Here is a 16,427-nt window from a genome sequence, read left to right on the forward strand (position 1 = left end):
CAAAAGCCTTTTCCCCTTCAATGTGTATAAATGCACCATACTTCTGAGATAACCAAACAATACTAAACCCGGCCATGTATGCAAAACAATGGCAAAAATTTTAATTAACTCAATGTCTTTCCTTTGGGAAAATTAGACATGAAAATATAGAAATGAAATAAAATGCTACCAAAAATTTTCCTAATTTTCTTTCCTTACTAATAATCTAGTTTACACCTATTCTTTCATTACTAGAGCCCCCCAACACAAGTAATCTTATCTTGGACCTACCAGAATTTTTGAACACTCCTCTCAAATTAAACAGGTTTCAACTGGTCCAGAAAATTATGTTCAGGCAGCTTGACAGGATTAGCATGAAAGAGTTAGTGAATCTTGCCAGATGTACTCAATCTTCATTTTCTGATTCCAGAATTGGGAGGATGCTTAGGGCTGATGAACCAAGATGCATGCCTCGAAATATGCTTCTGTATCCAACCTTAATCCTGTGACTCAGAAGCAATATAGAATCCCATAGTGCTGTTCCTCCCTGAAAAGGACCAGAAATGCTGGTTATTTCAGTCTACCATTCCCATGGACCATGTGACACATTGACAAAACAAAGTCCAATCATGTGTGTGCAAAGGCACATTATGTATAGACAAAGTATTATGATTATACAAGTAGTGAGAATGAGATATCACTATTAATTTGCTCAAATGAACAACATACAAGAAAGCACACAACTAATGAAGTCGATACGGTGTTAAATGTGATTTTCGTCATTCTTGTTATTTAAGATTCATCTTTATTAATATAAGGTTGGCTACGGTTTGCTTGAATCTCATCCTGTTACTTCCAACATTCATTCACTCAGTGCTTGTTATGTGTGCAAATCAGGTCCAATGCCCTCTTTGTCATTGACTGAATGATATTGTCACAGATTGTTCAGTCACAGGAATATATCACTTTAGTCCCCTTGTTTTATTACCTACTGGTTCTTTTTTAGTCTCCGTTTAATGCAACTTTTGTTCTCTCCTTCTCATGTCATAATTCTTTAATAAACATATCCCATAAACAACGGACCTGAAGAGGAAACTGCAGCTTCTGATCCCAGTACAAGGCAAAGATTGGTGAGCTTTGCCTTCCAACAACCAACACACAAGCTCCTGGGTGAAGAGTAGAAGGAACACCAGATACCACAGCAATGTACAGGGAACCTTTCTTTTGGAGGCAGAACCCGCAAGAAAAGTGGATTCCTGCTCGACTGTGCTCCAGCATAAGAGGTAGGATCCACATGTAGCATCCACTTTGGCTGCTCTAAGAACGCACAAAATAGATACAGGAGCAAGTGAGAGTCAGTTGGAAGCTCAAGAGTCCACTTCTTGTTCTTTTTGTCATAGACCTCCCCACTTCCAAGATACTCATAATTCTTCTAGCAGGTTCCTTCAGCAAGCTCTGTAAATTTCAACAACAACAAACAGAAAGCTCAAGGTTAAAATTCTAATGGCATAAATTGGTGATCATAACTTCAATGATAGATGATCTATGAATGTCACAAGAGGTGATCAGTATAAGGTAAAAATTTAAAAGTACCTCGAATCTTTTGCACTGTATAGTCAGCTTGAATACTACTTTGTGGAAGCAAACCTTTAACCCACTTCTTTCATCAATGCGTGAAGCCTTTGATGTTCAGTGATGGCATCCACACATTCCTGCATGACAGGGATCATATGATTTTGCCGAGGAGACTGCTGCAGACTGGCTAAAGGAAACTTCGCTGCATGTGATAACAGTAACAAAAAGAATCTTCAACAAACTTCCACAACCAACTTGATCAGCAAACGTAAATTAGAGAAGTAGTATAGGAGCAATTTACACATGGAAGCATCATGAGCCTGTACAAGACTAGCTCGTAACTGATGAAGAAGGCTACCCTCATCAAGAGTGAATGCAGGTTGCCATTCCTTAGTCCTATCAATTGGAGAGACCGTAGCGGGACTTCCACTCATTGGCAAATCACTTCCAACAGGATTAATTGTGATGGAAGTCCCAAGTTTAGCAGCTGCATTCATAACGTATAAACATGGAAGCAGAAAACAATTAGACACTTAATAGTAAACAATATGTGGAAGTGAATGCCAATGATAATATCAATATGAAGAGATTTCCTACAACAAGAAGCACTGAAGAACAAGCATGAAAGTTTGAAAACAATCAGGAAGGGCTAAGAACATGCATAAAATTTTGAAAAAAATTCTTTTTTTAAGAATTTTGAATTTTGATTAAGTTCAAAACCATATAAACTTACAAATTTACATGTCTGAAAAACAACATCGAGGAGGCTTCAAAGAGAGTTTCAGTTGAAAACATAGCCAAGACATTCAATAGTATGAAGATAAGATGACAGTGACAAGTTAACAAACCTTAATATGACTGGTTTCAAGTTTGTTGAGCAGATGATTTAACAAAAATGAGGAAAACCATTGCCTGAGGCGGTCACGCCACAGCTCAATTTCAGGGTAAATGCCCAAATTCTCAAAAGCTTCAATAGTCTCTTCAATGGACATGGGAGGAGGAAAATCCCCTTCTCCTTTCTTTGGAGTAGTAAATTTCTGCAATCTGGGAGACATCTGCACAGGTATCAAGGGTGTGCTTCTCGTAGTTCCTGATGTGTTAGCTGAACTTGCAACAGTGGGACTGGCTATGCCAAAACCATTCACATTGGGAGGTGGAGTTGCCAATTTGCCAGCTGATTCGGTGATTTTCCCACTTACCTCCACCAGGAAATTTTCAAGTTCTTCTTCTGTTGTTATCTCCCTCGCGTAGGAGGGTTGTTTGCTTAACCAAGGGGCTGAAAGCACTTGGTCCCAAGCTGGAGAGGTTTGAACAGTAGGTAATGGAGAACTAGCAGCAGGGACAAGACATAAAGAAGATGAAGAACTCTGTAATTTGGATGTAGAGTTGAAAGAATTCTTCCAATTCCCACCACTGGTGTTTGATTTATCAGAACTGAGTAACGATTTCCGATTTGAACTGGAAATTGGCTGATGAAGTGGAACAAGGACATCTGGAGATGACAAGTAGGATCTGGACTTGGTTTCTTTGAAGATTCAGATACAACTTGTTCAACCTTCGGATTTATTCCCAAACCAAAAGTCCTAATTGCTGGTTTGTTAGATTTGGGTGATCCTTGGTTACTTTTCTTGCTCTACGCAGAGAGATGAACTTGAGAAAGGCAGATAAACTTCCAATGAAAGCAAAACCAATCATAGTTTGTACTGCTTTTGCAAAGAAATCTGGAAAAGAAGTAAAGAACTTTCAGATTCAGCCACAAAAATCAAAGAAGCTCATTCAAAGAAACTATGAAATTCCATTAAAGATAGATGACTTACAAGCTGCATCTTGGGATAATTCCCAAACCTCAGTTTTTCAATCAACTCATTTTCCCTTAAATTATTTGAAACAACGTATTAGTTAAACTAGTTGAATTCAGATAAACGCAACCTTAATCAATAGATACATACATACAACTTCAATTTTATCTACAAAAAAGGAACAATTCAACTTCAAGTTCTCTATAAACCAGAAAATATAAAATGCACAATTAAAATCTAATATTTTCTTTGGTCCTGAAAACCAAACAGCAGAGCACAAATCTTATTGTTTTGAAAGCGTCAGTTGAAGAGAATCAATGTCTTGCATGATCGTGAACATTATAAATCCTATAATATATGTACAATGAAAGTTACACGTATAGCACCTTAATCAAGCACTTAGACGCCTCAAAGTTCTAATTCTTCTCCTTTTCTTTATGGTTTTCATATAAGCCAACTAAGTGCAAAAACACTAAAACCTTCAGTAAAAACCTCAGAAAGCTCAAATTAACTTCTCAAATAACATTACGAGCATATCATTACAACATGAAGCTCAAAGAAACCCAAAAAACCCAGTTTCCAAAATCCAACTAAATTTAATACATACATATATTGAATAAAGACATGAGTACCTGGAGATAATGGAGAGAAGAGAGAATGCGGAGGCGGAGGAGAAAGCGAAGATACACACAAGAGTTGAGCTTGAGGGATGAAGGCTTTTGGCAGTTAGGGCGACGGAGAGGGCTGGGTTCTGGTACACGGTGAACTTGCTGGGCTTTTGTGGCGGAGATGATTCCGTCGTGCAAACAAAAAATTAAACGAAAATAAGAAGAAATAATTAACTGAGATAGAACTACAAAACCTAATTACACAAGTAAATCTAATACTAAAAAAACTAGAAAAAATTTTTAAAATTTGTGAAGAGTATGACAAGTCCTATCAAACATGTAAATAAGATTTCTACTAAAATTGATAACAAATGTGATTTCCTGCAGCAGTATTTGTGAAATTTTCTTGGAATACATATACAGAAGCTCCATTGTGCCTCAGTTTTGGAGCTCCCGAATTCAAGAAGTGTGATCATGTGGGCAAGTCTCAAACTCAAAGACAATGTTTTTTGAGATTATCCAAATTTATGTAGAATGGTCACTTTATATTGTTTTAATAAAAAAAAAAAACCACCCATGTCTGGAACTTCGAGAGGTAAACACACATTTCCCAAGTTACTCCCTTGATGTTTAGGACTCAATTCCAGCTGCGCATCCCTACCCTCGAGTTCGAATAAGTTTGAAATGAACTAAGTTCAAACGATTTTGAATTTAAAGGTTAAATTTTTTAAACTCAAATTTAAATTCAATTTAATCTAAATCCAAACCTACTCCGTTTGCTATAATTTTTCACCCAACTTCGGGCTAATCACTTCCACAACTTACAAAAGAGTAAATTATTACATTGCCAGGGACTGTGAGAAAGGAAAAGTTGTTCCCAAGGTGTCCTGAGAATCGAAGTCTTTTCTTCTTTTCTCTTCGTTTTTTTGTTTTTTTGTTTTTCTACGGCTAAAGTAGAAGATGAAAATTCTTCCCTTCTGTGAATACAATTTTCAGGACTGTGCTGGAGTGATTCTTTATGCAACTTAAAGAGCCACCAAAGTTGCTTTAGAGGTGACAAAACCTGATATTGTAACTTGATCCATCACTCACTGAAAAAACATAGAAGAATTCAGATTTTAAATGCATTCTATTGGAGTCGGTTGAAGAAATATTGTACCTTGATCCATCACTCACTGAAAAAACATAGAAGAATTCAGATGTTAAATGCATTCTATTGGAGTCGGTTGAAGAAATATCAATGTGTAATGGAGTGTTAGTTCTGTCATATTATAACACATCACTTATGTATCTAATTATGTACTCAAAAGTATGTATACATAATTTTATTTCTCTGAAAAAGCCTGCTGTGCTCACAAGAAAATAAAGGTAACCCCACATGCAACACAGAATTACAATTTGGTAGGGGACAAAATCAACGTTTTTCACAACCATTTACCCGATTGTGACTGAGATTGTAGATCATCTAAAACATAATACAGAGACTTGATTATTGATGTCACCACACATACATTTACAACTATTATGTAGTGTTGTTAATGGAATAGTATTGGAGATGCAGACTCAAGCAAATACAAACATTCAACTAGGTTCAGGTTTTATAACTTGTTCACAAGCATATAAACACAATGCCATACTTCAGACCCTTATTACTGTAGAAGAAGAATCTGGCTGGCCCACCGACGAAGATTTTGAAGCTTCCATTATCACAGGTGCTTGATCCAAACAGCTTTGAGTATCATCAGTCATCATTCCAATCGTCATCTTCTCCACTTCTTTGGTATATATATGGATCTTGGACACCACATTACAGAAGTCACTGATACCAGGGAAAGTGTAAATTATTAATCAAATGCTAGTCCCAAAAAAAAAAAAAAAAATCATCACAACTTCCTGGGTCCATGGAGTAATTTTCATCTAAATAGTGGGGAATAGTGCAACTTGACCCACAGTCGATATATTATGCATTCATATGCATCCCCCTTGATTTCCAAGGATGAAATCCTAGTTTCAAATCAAGAGAAACGTGCATAAATACACCATATCTTGGCAGTGATCGGGGTTGTTAAAAAATATTTATCATTTCAATATTGCATCAAGTTTCTTTCAAAACAGCATAAGCTATTAACATCAGAAAATATCCAGAATCTAACTAGACGTTGCTAATAACAGGACTTACAGATCTACATTCCTAAAATAAAATTCTCCAGAACAGAACTAGGAAAGTTACAGTGATTTTGCATTATCTATTCCCTTCCATTCTTCTCTTTGCATCTATTTTAAGCATTCACTTTTTTTTGTATCGTCTATTGATTGCTTCTCACACAGAAGAAACATATCATTCTTGGTCATCTGTATGATTTACAGAATGCATATCCATTATCTTTAACAATTAAAATAAGGTTAGGCTTCATACAACAGATACTCATTTCTCTATTCTTGAACATACTTTCCATCACCGCCTCTCTCCCTATTCACAACTACCATAACCTATAAACTCGGGCATTCAATATATATGTATACATATAAAAGAAATTCCAAGAAGATTTTTTTTTTCCAGATATGCAAGTCTTGGTATAGACAAAAAACTGATTACTGGATAAAAGTAAAACATAAAGGAATTGATTCTAATGCAGATGCTTTGGAAAAAGATATTGATATTGGATACAATTAGTATCAGAGATTGAACAGGACAGATGATAATAGACAGTTAATGTTAGAGATACTTACTGCCAAGGGTCATCCCCAACCACCATCATGTCATTTTCACTGTCAGTGTACAAGATCTGCCATCCCTTATCAGGATCTCGCAGAAGGCCTTCCATATTAAATAGTTGTTCTAGTTCACTTAGCAGGTCACCATAGCCATTGAGTCTTGAGAGATCAATAGCTCTTCCAACCATGCTTCCCTGTTTGTGAACCTTAACCCAGTTTTATAAGATCAGTAGCAGACAGTAGAAAAAAAAAATGATAGTAGCAAATTTTGTTCTGACTTGATACTAATATACTTACCTTCGTACAACTCCTCTTACTAAGACTTTGTAAGCTTGGAGAGGGTGTTTCTGCAGTCAGAGAGAACCCAAAAAGTTTACATCCAGGCACTGTTCCATTAAAGCCGCCATCTTTCTTTCTTCTCAGATTAGTGTTAAAAGTAGAAGGCATAGGTAGACTTTCAGGTGGTTTATAATTGTTCATTAGATTTGGCTTTCTAATCTCTTCGCAAATGAGCCCTCTCTGGATGGAAGAGTTGATTTGGATGGTTTCTTTCTGAAAGTTAGTACCATAAGCCGGAATTATAGGATTTTTGCCTGTTTTGTGCATTTCACCATAAGAAAAATACATGTTTTGAAGACTTTCTGATGGTAATGCATAGAAATTGGACTTGGCTGCTTGATACATATTGAAAGAATTGCAACCAAGATTGGGTTTATCCCATGCACTTAGATTGGGATCAAATTTTCCAGTCAGGGATCTCAATGGGCATATTTCTTGACCTTGCAAGACCTTTGGAAACCTATTGGATTCCATTAAGCCTGTGAAAGTGGTGGGGTATGCCCTCAGAAACTCATTAGCATTATCTTTTCCTTTTCCAGTTAATGCAAGATTTTGATGAGCAGGAGTTCGCACCTCAAAATCCTGCAGGTGTTTAACAGTATCACACCCATATAACGGTGATACAAAACCTACATTTTCTTGACCTTGCAAGACCCCAGAGGATCTAACAGACTCCTCAAAGTCCAAAAATCCACCCCCTCCTGCAGCATAAAATTTGTGATTATAATAATGTGTAACTAATATGATGCCAATTTTGTTATATAAAATGGTAGAGGTGTGCACAGTCCGATTTAGTACGGTTTGAGAATTTTTTCAAACCAAACTTAAAAAAACAGCTTGGAAAATTTTTAAAGCAAACCAAACTGAAAAAATACGGTTTGGATTATGATTTCAACCTATTAAAATCATTCACTTCTAAATATATATTATTTAATAAAATTAATTGAATTATAGTTTTACAAAATATAATATAAACATTTAAAATAAATATAAAATATATATAATATACATATAAAGAAAATGATAAAATAAATATGAAAAAAACAAGTTGTATACCTAATTGAATACTAAAAAATTATGTCAAATATTTTAAAAAAATATGATTTACGGTTTGGTTCGGTTTGAAAATCACTTAAACCGCAACCTAAACTGAAAATTGTTTTTTAAAAATTTATCAACGCAATATCAAACCATTTTACGAACCAAACCAAGCTATAATATTTACGCAGTTCAATCCAGTTTTACATTTTAAACCAAACTATGCACACCCCTATAAAATGAAATAATTTTACCAGTGACAGGGTAGTCGTAAGGAGTAGCCTGCAAACCTGCCCGCAGTTTTTTCATCCTTGGGGAGGACTGAAGGCTCAGGTGTGGGACAGAAACAGAAGGATCAATTTCCCAAGGGGAGACTCTTTCTTGATTATCGCTCCCAATATTTTCATTCCATCGGACCTGTCCAGATATATAAAGATTATAGTACAGACCTTGAAAAGTTATGCATCCATATCAGGTAGCAATTTTTTTGGGTTGGAATAAGAAATAGAAAGCATGAAGACAGATTTGGAAAAATAAAATAAAAGTTAAAAAGGATGTAAAATCACCCAAGTAAATGGTAGCACAATATAAGAACATTGGGATGTTGCAATCCTTGATACTGGAAGCACAACTACAAGCTCACCATTAAGCATCTCCATTTTGAGTTTGGCCAACGATACGGATCCAAGTCGCCCATTCCAATCACGAAACCATTACACCTACAAGAAACAAGAAATTATACCATATTCTATACCAGTAAAAATATATCGTAGCCATGATATTTTATAAATTTGCACCAGACCTTTTCCGTGATTCATCCACTTCAGATCTCATTTTGAATCTTGTTCCTATGCATATTGGATTTGTGATGCTCTTCATATACTTTTGATAGGGTATGACAAACTCAGCATGACTGGCCCTGAATTCAACATCACAAAAACTTAAATTTTCTAGTTAACAAAGCGTATAGTTTTCTGTTCAGTTTTTTTTAACCCAGAAGAAAGTTTTTTTTTTTTTTTTTCCAACAGTTCTTTACTTCTATCATTCGGGGAGGAGTGGAAGTGTATATAGTTTTAATTATTCAGTAAATTTGCTGTGATCATCTTTCAACTCCATTTATCTTAGTCATTAGCCCTAGAATACCAATATTCCTCATTTTTTTTCAGAGTTAGAGGAAATTGATGATTAAAGCTGCATAAGAAAGTTCTAGAAGAATTATTGAAGAAGCGTCAAAGAGATGTGATATGACCAATTGAGAAGCAACTGAAATTATGTTTGATATACTTGGAAAGTGTATAGAAAAGTGAAAATGCAATACAAAATCACTGAGATAGCATAAGCATGCAGCACATAATGAAATTTGTATGAGATCCAACATTAGATCTTGAGAAAATTTATTGAAAGTGAAATTGACAGAAGTTATTAAGCTAGATTGAGAAACTGAGCAGTTGGTTTGAGGTAACATGCCCTACTTTTCTTCTCAAGAAAAACTTGCCTGAAAGACTCTTAAAAAGATAAGGTACAAGCCATAAACAGTGAGCAAGATAAACAGAGAGACCAGACTAACAAATGGAGAGGAGCTCAAAAATATCTGTTTTCATTTTAACTTCTTACAACTAATTCCAGTGGTTGTCGGGTCAAAAGGGTTGCAATAGCTGTTTCTGTATCACTGAGATTCAAAAACAAACTCCGCAACCCATTTGACAGAGAGAAGGTGGCAAAAACCGTTATTATTCTTGCTATTGATTCTCTATTCTTTTTCATTGTAATACAAAATCATTGAGATAGCATAAGCATGCAGCACATAATGAAATTTGTACGAGATCCAACGTCAGATCTTGAGAAAATTTATTGAAAGCGAAATTGACAGAAGTTATTAAGCTAGATTTAGAAACTGAGCAGTTGGTTTGAGGTACCATGCCCTACTTTTCTTCTCAAGAAAAACTTGCCTGAAAGACTCTTGAAAAGATAAGGTACAAGCCAAAAACAGTGAGCAAGATAAACAGAGAGACCAGACTAACAAATGGAGAGGAGCTCAAAGATATCTGTTTTCATTGTAACTTACAACTAATTCCAGTGGTTGTCGGGTCAAAAGGGTTGCAATAGCTGTTTCTGTATCACTGAGATTCAAAAACAAACTCCGCAACCCATTTTACAGAGAGAAGGTGGCAAAAACCTTTATTATTATTGCTATTGATTCTCTATTCTTTTTTTCATCTCCAACAAACACTTAGAACAAAGAATTCAACTGAAACATTTCTCTATGTTACATGAACAATTAAAAATTATTACCAGCAGATATATCTTCAAACATCCACTTCATCAATCAATAAGAGTTCCTCTAGAACAAGAGAACCACTTTTTTTTATACACAAGTTTGCTGGTTTTTTTTTTTTTTTTTTGAGCCATCAGATCTATATGCTTTGAATGATTGAGATTCCATGCAATTTGTACATTTAATACACTCTGGCATCAACACAACTTAAATAGAATCTCAACTATACAAATGAGTCAAATTAGAAATCAAAGCTTGAGAGTGAATTAAAATAATCCATCGGACACTGACTGCTCCTAGGAACTGTTTACAGTCATCAAGCTGAAATGAAAATACCACAACATAACCAAAAGAGTAAAAGTGTCACCACCAACATCTTCCTTTATTTAACCAGACAACTTCAATTACCTTGGACTGTAGAAAACATGAAATAAGCTCTTGGTTGATACTGCAATAGCCACTTGAGAAAGAATATTTGGGTAGGACTTTTGCTCTACAAGAATTGAATCAGGAAGGCCATTACTAGGTCGAACAGCTCTCCTGATTCCTAATCTCAGCTCTCCATCTTTGCCCCTACAAAGAACACGGTAAAAAGATTGCTCAGATTTAAGTTAATGGATGGTGGAAACACAAATAAATTTGGAGATTGCTAGTAAATAGAACTTTTCAAATCCGCTTGGGAGCAATGGAATTTGTTTTTGCTTCATTTTTCACTTGGATACACTTAACATTTTTCCACTGCTTCCAATGCATTAAAATTTTTTTGAGATTTTGAGAAGGCATGAAGTGTTTCCGTCCAGTGCATTGTGTTTCAAGGAGTGATAATTATCTCCTAGTACAAGTTCTTTTCCCTTACTCTTCAAATTTAGAAAGATAATAGTGCCTTCAACTTGAATTAAGAAGAAAAAAAAATGAGACAAATATAGTGTGATGTTTTATGCTAATTATTAGAATATTAATTATTTAACCTCAAAAAGAGCACAGCATCCCCTGAAACAAGATTTTTTTGGCTCACAAAGATACTCCATCCTGTAGTGAGCAGATGTCGCAGTGGCTGACCTAAAAGGTCATAAACAATGAATCGAATCAATTTCTCGTTCAGTTGGTCCAAATCTCACATTTTTATCAATATTACCTCTGTATATGTGTCGAAATTTCCATTCCACGCCATGCAAGTCCTTTGCAAGAAGCTCTTGAGACGGCCTCTGCTGTTTATAGTCCTGAAGAAAAGGAAATACCATCATCTTCACAAGAATCTCAACTGCATCTAATCATCTAAATTACCAAAAATACAGCAAAGAACATAAAAGCATGCATCACACCAGGGGGGGGAAACAATCTTCGGCAGCTCTTCGAGGAACAGAGAACCCTCCATGGGTACTAGTATCAGAAGCTGTAAGTGTTTTGCAGAACATATGAGGGGTTGATCTTGTAGGCGATCCACCATCCCCCTCCTCATCCACACTTAACTCTTCATGCTCTTTGCCCTTTACATTCCTTCCTACCAACTAAAGAACACTCAAAATTGACATCACAAAATAAATATCAAGCAACACAAGTTTAAGTTCAGCATAATAGAATCTAAGAAATCACATAAGATAACTGTCATTTACTAAGAGCTTGGAAATTTAAATCCAAAATATGACAGTCACAGAATACTAGCACTAGCTTATTACGAAGATGAAGTACTATACCTCCTGTTGAGGAAGCAAAGTAACCTGTGAATAAACCTCATCATTCTCCTTATTAGCCTGTTTTAAGATATTCTAATCAGGGAATCCAATTTTAAAAGAAGGAAAAAGCGGGAAATTTTGTGACTTTCTGATAAAGACTAATATGAGAATGCACAGTACAATCTTTTTGGAGAAAACCTAGCACTTACAAGTAGTTTGACATCCACAACTTTGCAAAAGATTTGAGCTTGGAGATCAAAAGTGGGAACTTCACTAGGTGAAGAATGAGAACATGAAGCAACTTGTTCCAAGTGACCTTGAGGGAAGTAAACAACTACATTTCCTTTCTTGGGCAGTGAAGTGAGAGGACCAGCACAAGCATGCCACAGCTCAAACCAAATTGAAGAAGTCAAAGGCGATGAACCTAAATTTGAGGAGCATGACGAAGAATATGAAGAGCACAAACAATGAGCACATCCACTGTCCTTCTCACAGTTGTCATTGCAGAATGCAACTTTTTCCACCTCAGTACTAGCTGCATGGTTCAGATCAATTTCCATCAACACTCCAAGTATAGAGTATTCTTCTCTCTGTTTCTCTCTCAATAGAAATACAACCACATAACCAACCCACCAAAGGAAATATCTGATAACTGAAAATAAATAAATAAAAAGAGAAAAAGAAAGAGATAAGAGTAATCAAGTGGTGTTAACAAGAGTATCCACAAAGCTAAAAAAATATAGAAAATGTGAAATGAGGTCAAAGCAGGGTAGAAAGTTCATATATTTTGAAGGGTACCATAAAGCTAATAAAAACAGGAGAAGGGTTGCAAGAAGATGAACAGAAAACAACAAGAAAGTCATGTATAGGCTAAAAAGATAGAGAAGAAAATGAAAGAGAAAGAGAAGGGTATCAAATAATAACAAGGAATTCAAAGTATGATTCCTCTCCCATTTGGAGGTACTGAGAAGAGAAAGCAGCAGACATAGACAACCGCATATAGAACAAACAGAAACAAAAGGCAAAAATGCCAGTCTTGGTGGTGGCTTTTTGGACTTAAGACTGATATGAGAAAGAGAAAGAGATATTGTATTGAGTGGGGAGGGAGGGGACAGGCCAAGACACTACAGAACCCCCACTTCCCCCCTCTCTCTCCCCCATTTGCTTTCTTTTCCTTTTAACTTTTTTTCCCTCTCCCTTTAACAGTTTTACTTTACATTTTTTCGCTGATGAATGAGGTGATGAGCCCCTCCATCCACCAGGACAAAAGGGGTGTTTTGATTGCATACAACAACAAAATCTAATATCTAATTTCTCTTTACAACTTTCTCCATATTCCCCACTCAACAATGACGTAATATCAACCCAAAAAAAAAAAACTTTGTCGCTCAAGACATGCTCCACAGTCTACAGCAATATCTTAATAAGATATAACAATATATGAGTAAAAATTGAAAATTTTGCAGTATAAAACGTTAGGTTGAGTGTAATTAAAACCAAAAGATTTTATGTAAAAATTGGTAAAATATAATAAAAATTACTGGTCCACAATGAATAGACCAAGTGATGCTTTTTCAGCAATCTTAATGGTCTTGAAGGTGTTTGAATTGAAAGAAAGACGAAGTTGATGACAGGGTGTTAAATAAATATGGGGCCAAGAGCTGTATGTTTTGCAGCAAGTATCGTGGGCGGAGATGACGTTAGTTGCCTCTCCCACTCCCTTTTTTTTTTTTCTCAGCGCCTCTCCCACTCTTTTGCTATCTCTTTGTCTAATCACGTTTTCTTCCTTTATGTTCATGTGTTCACGTATCGGTGAGGGCGCGTGAGTGGTACACTAACAATTATTTTAGTAAGGCCAAAACACTTGCACCCCCCCCCCCCCCCCCCCCCTCTCCCGTTGTTTTCTCAAATTTTTTTTTTTAATTTTAAAAATCTCCAATGTTTATTTATAATCGATTAACTGAGTGGAGAGACCACCGAAAGAAAAAAAAACTTCAAGAGAGAGAGATCATCGAAAATGATACCGAAGATCTAGAAGTTAAACTCTAGAGAAGAATTATCATTTTTTAAAATTTAAGTTAAGAAAAAAATTTTAGTTTTTGAACTTTGGAGGGGGGAGAGATAAAACTTTAAAAAATTAGAGCTCTATTAATTTTAATCTCTCCTAAGTGGATAAATAAAAATTTCAAAGTTAAAGAATACAAACTTTAGGTTAGAAGATACTTTGGACGGGAAATAGTCCTTTGGCCTTTCATTAAATAGGGATAGGGTTGGATTGAATAATCTTATTTGCTCAAAAATAATAAATAATATTATATTAGTATTTTATTAAATATTTTTAAATATAATTATATTAAAATATTTTTATATTATTTATTAAATTAATTAAAACATAATATTTTTATTTTTAAAATTAATAAATAAAAATATAATTATATTAATCTTAATAATATTTTATATTACCTTTCGATATGGTTGGATTTGTAGTAAGTTTATTAAAATTCAAAATAAGTTTTGTTTAAATGAACTCAAATACGAATATGAAATGAACGAATATAAACATGATACAAGTTGAGAAGTAGTAAAAAAACGAATCTAAACAAAGTTGGATCACAAATCGAGCACGACTCGCATATTTAAAAAAATTAAAAGGAGCAATGTTATTTAAGAGAGTCAAGCCGAACATCTCGTACGAACTCCAATCAAATCTATCTCATCCACATGAATTTAAGATTGGTGTGAGTTGATTATAAACTTTTAAATCAAAAAAACTAGTTGAACATAAATTTATTTTTTTATATATTTGACGAACTTGAATAAAAAATAATTTTCATGCTATTCAAATTTGTTTTAATTTGAATTTAACTTTATTTGCAATATTCTCATTAATAATATTTTTTTATTACATGATAAATAAATTAAATTAAATTAATAATAAAAAATAAATTATCCTAATAATATCTTATTCCACTTCACTAAAACTACCAAAGCATTATTAACTGTAGCTTACTAATAATATTTTTTTTTTTTTGTTAATCGCTTTTTTATTTTGTAAATATCAATCAAAAAAATTTTTTATATCAAGAGAGATTTTTTAAAATTATATGTAAAATTTTTCCATTTAAGTATCAAGTGCCCCGTCTGCGTGCATTCTTCTCTGTCACGTTGAAAATTATCGACCCAATTTAACCTCTTGTTTTTACCTATTTAATTAAACCACCCTTATCCTCTCGATAAAACGAAGAGCAGAGGATGAGTTGGGTTGGGACGCTCTTGGGAGTGCGAGTGGGGAAGAAAAGCAAATGGTTTTAGATATAGTGAGATGTCACACCAACAATTGTCGTCACCAAAAACAAAAGTCCGAAGGATTATCTCCCACCCAAATTATGCTGAAATCTCAAAATTTTTTTTATTAATTTTAAAAATTTTATTTATTCATCTATAATTATTATTTTATATTTAATATTAAAAATAAATTTAAATATAATTTTATTTTTTTTTATAAGTTTAAAAAATTAATTTTTCTCCCCTAAACCAAGTTTAAAAAAATCATATTATCCCTTAAGGTTTAGTTTCAAAATTCATTCATTTTTTTTTATATCATCACTAGTCGTCTCTTTCTCTCGATAGTTTCTCTTTTTCCAACGATTTATCTCAATTCCATTCTAACCTATTCGGTATCGAGAGATATCATCTAGAAAGAGAAATCGTCTTCTTAGATGACGAAGGTGAAATCGATCTTTTTAAACTTGACTTAAGGGATAAAATATTAAATTTTAAACTTTTAAAGGGAAAATGATATTTAATTTATAAGAATTAAAATTTTGTTAAATTTAACCAATAAATAAATAATATTTTTAAAATTAATCAAGAAAACTTTAATAATTTAACATGGTTTTGGTGGTTCATAGTCCTTTGCCAAAAAAAAAGGAGAGAGCAAGTGGCGCGTGTTTAACAACACCGAAAAAAAAAAGGAAATGAAATGACAGATCACAATTAATAAATTAAAATCTTAAATAAAAAAATTAAAAGCCTCTGGAGGCTGATGCTACCTGTTGCTGCCACGCATTCATTGCACATCCACAGACAGGGATTGACAAACACAATATAAACCATCCCGTCAACATCTCTCTGTTTCTGTCAATTTGCTTTGCTCTGCTTCGCTTTTATCGTCAATGGCATTTTTCCTTTCTATTGTATTTTGTCTGATGGGTTGTCTTTGCTTTTCATTTCCCCCCGCATTCATCGTGCCGTCTATCATATGTCCATCTCTTTCCCTTTCTCTCTCTCTCTCTGGGTTCTCCACCATTCTTTTTCCTCCCCGTCAAGCTAGGCCCAATATGCCATTTTTCACTTCACGTGCTCATCATTAATTGCATTCTTTTATCAAGTGTCCATTTTCCCGATATTTTGTTGTTTCTTTTTG

The 16,427-nt window shown here is 34.5% G+C and overlaps 1 protein-coding gene and 1 pseudogene across 3 annotated transcripts; both read right to left on the bottom strand.

Annotated features, from left to right (window-relative positions):
- Positions 1–63: 63 nt before the first annotated feature.
- Positions 64–4,167, bottom strand: LOC123226296 (annotated as a pseudogene).
- Positions 4,168–5,363: 1,196 nt separating this feature from the next.
- On the bottom strand, positions 5,364–13,154 carry LOC123226195 (auxin response factor 4-like). Of its 3 annotated transcripts, none has more exons than XM_044650716.1 (12): positions 12,211–13,154; positions 12,023–12,079; positions 11,651–11,836; positions 11,464–11,548; positions 11,297–11,387; positions 10,737–10,901; positions 8,856–8,972; positions 8,697–8,772; positions 8,308–8,470; positions 6,974–7,716; positions 6,692–6,882; positions 5,364–5,780 (listed from the first exon to the last, which is right to left on the bottom strand). In XM_044650716.1, the coding sequence occupies exons 1-12, from the start codon at positions 12,559–12,561 to the stop codon at positions 5,600–5,602; spliced, it is 2,406 nt and encodes an 801-aa protein (XP_044506651.1). In that variant the 5' UTR covers positions 12,562–13,154; the 3' UTR covers positions 5,364–5,599. The 3 variants fall into 3 exon arrangements, with proteins under 3 accessions (XP_044506651.1, XP_044506653.1, XP_044506654.1); XM_044650718.1 differs by having other exon boundaries at positions 8,344–8,470; positions 12,211–13,153; XM_044650719.1 differs by lacking the exon at positions 12,023–12,079.
- Between the last annotated feature and the right edge of the window lie 3,273 nt (positions 13,155–16,427).

The sequence above is a fragment of the Mangifera indica genome, chromosome 9 (genome assembly GCF_011075055.1).
Source record: "Mangifera indica cultivar Alphonso chromosome 9, CATAS_Mindica_2.1, whole genome shotgun sequence".
Lineage (NCBI taxonomy): Eukaryota > Viridiplantae > Streptophyta > Magnoliopsida > Sapindales > Anacardiaceae > Mangifera > Mangifera indica.

Bases quoted from the DNA above. Each gene is read 5' to 3' on its own strand.
- LOC123226195 (XM_044650716.1), bottom strand. From the start codon at position 12,561: ATGGAAATTGATCTGAACCATGCAGCTAGTACTGAGGTGGAAAAAGTT. The intron at 11,549-11,650 runs GTGTGATGCATG...CCTTTTCTTCAG, and splicing joins AAGATTGTTTCCCCCCCCTG to GACTATAAACAGCAGAGGCC. The intron at 8,773-8,855 runs GTCTGGTGCAAA...TGTTTCTTGTAG, and splicing joins GTGGATGAATCACGGAAAAG to GTGTAATGGTTTCGTGATTG.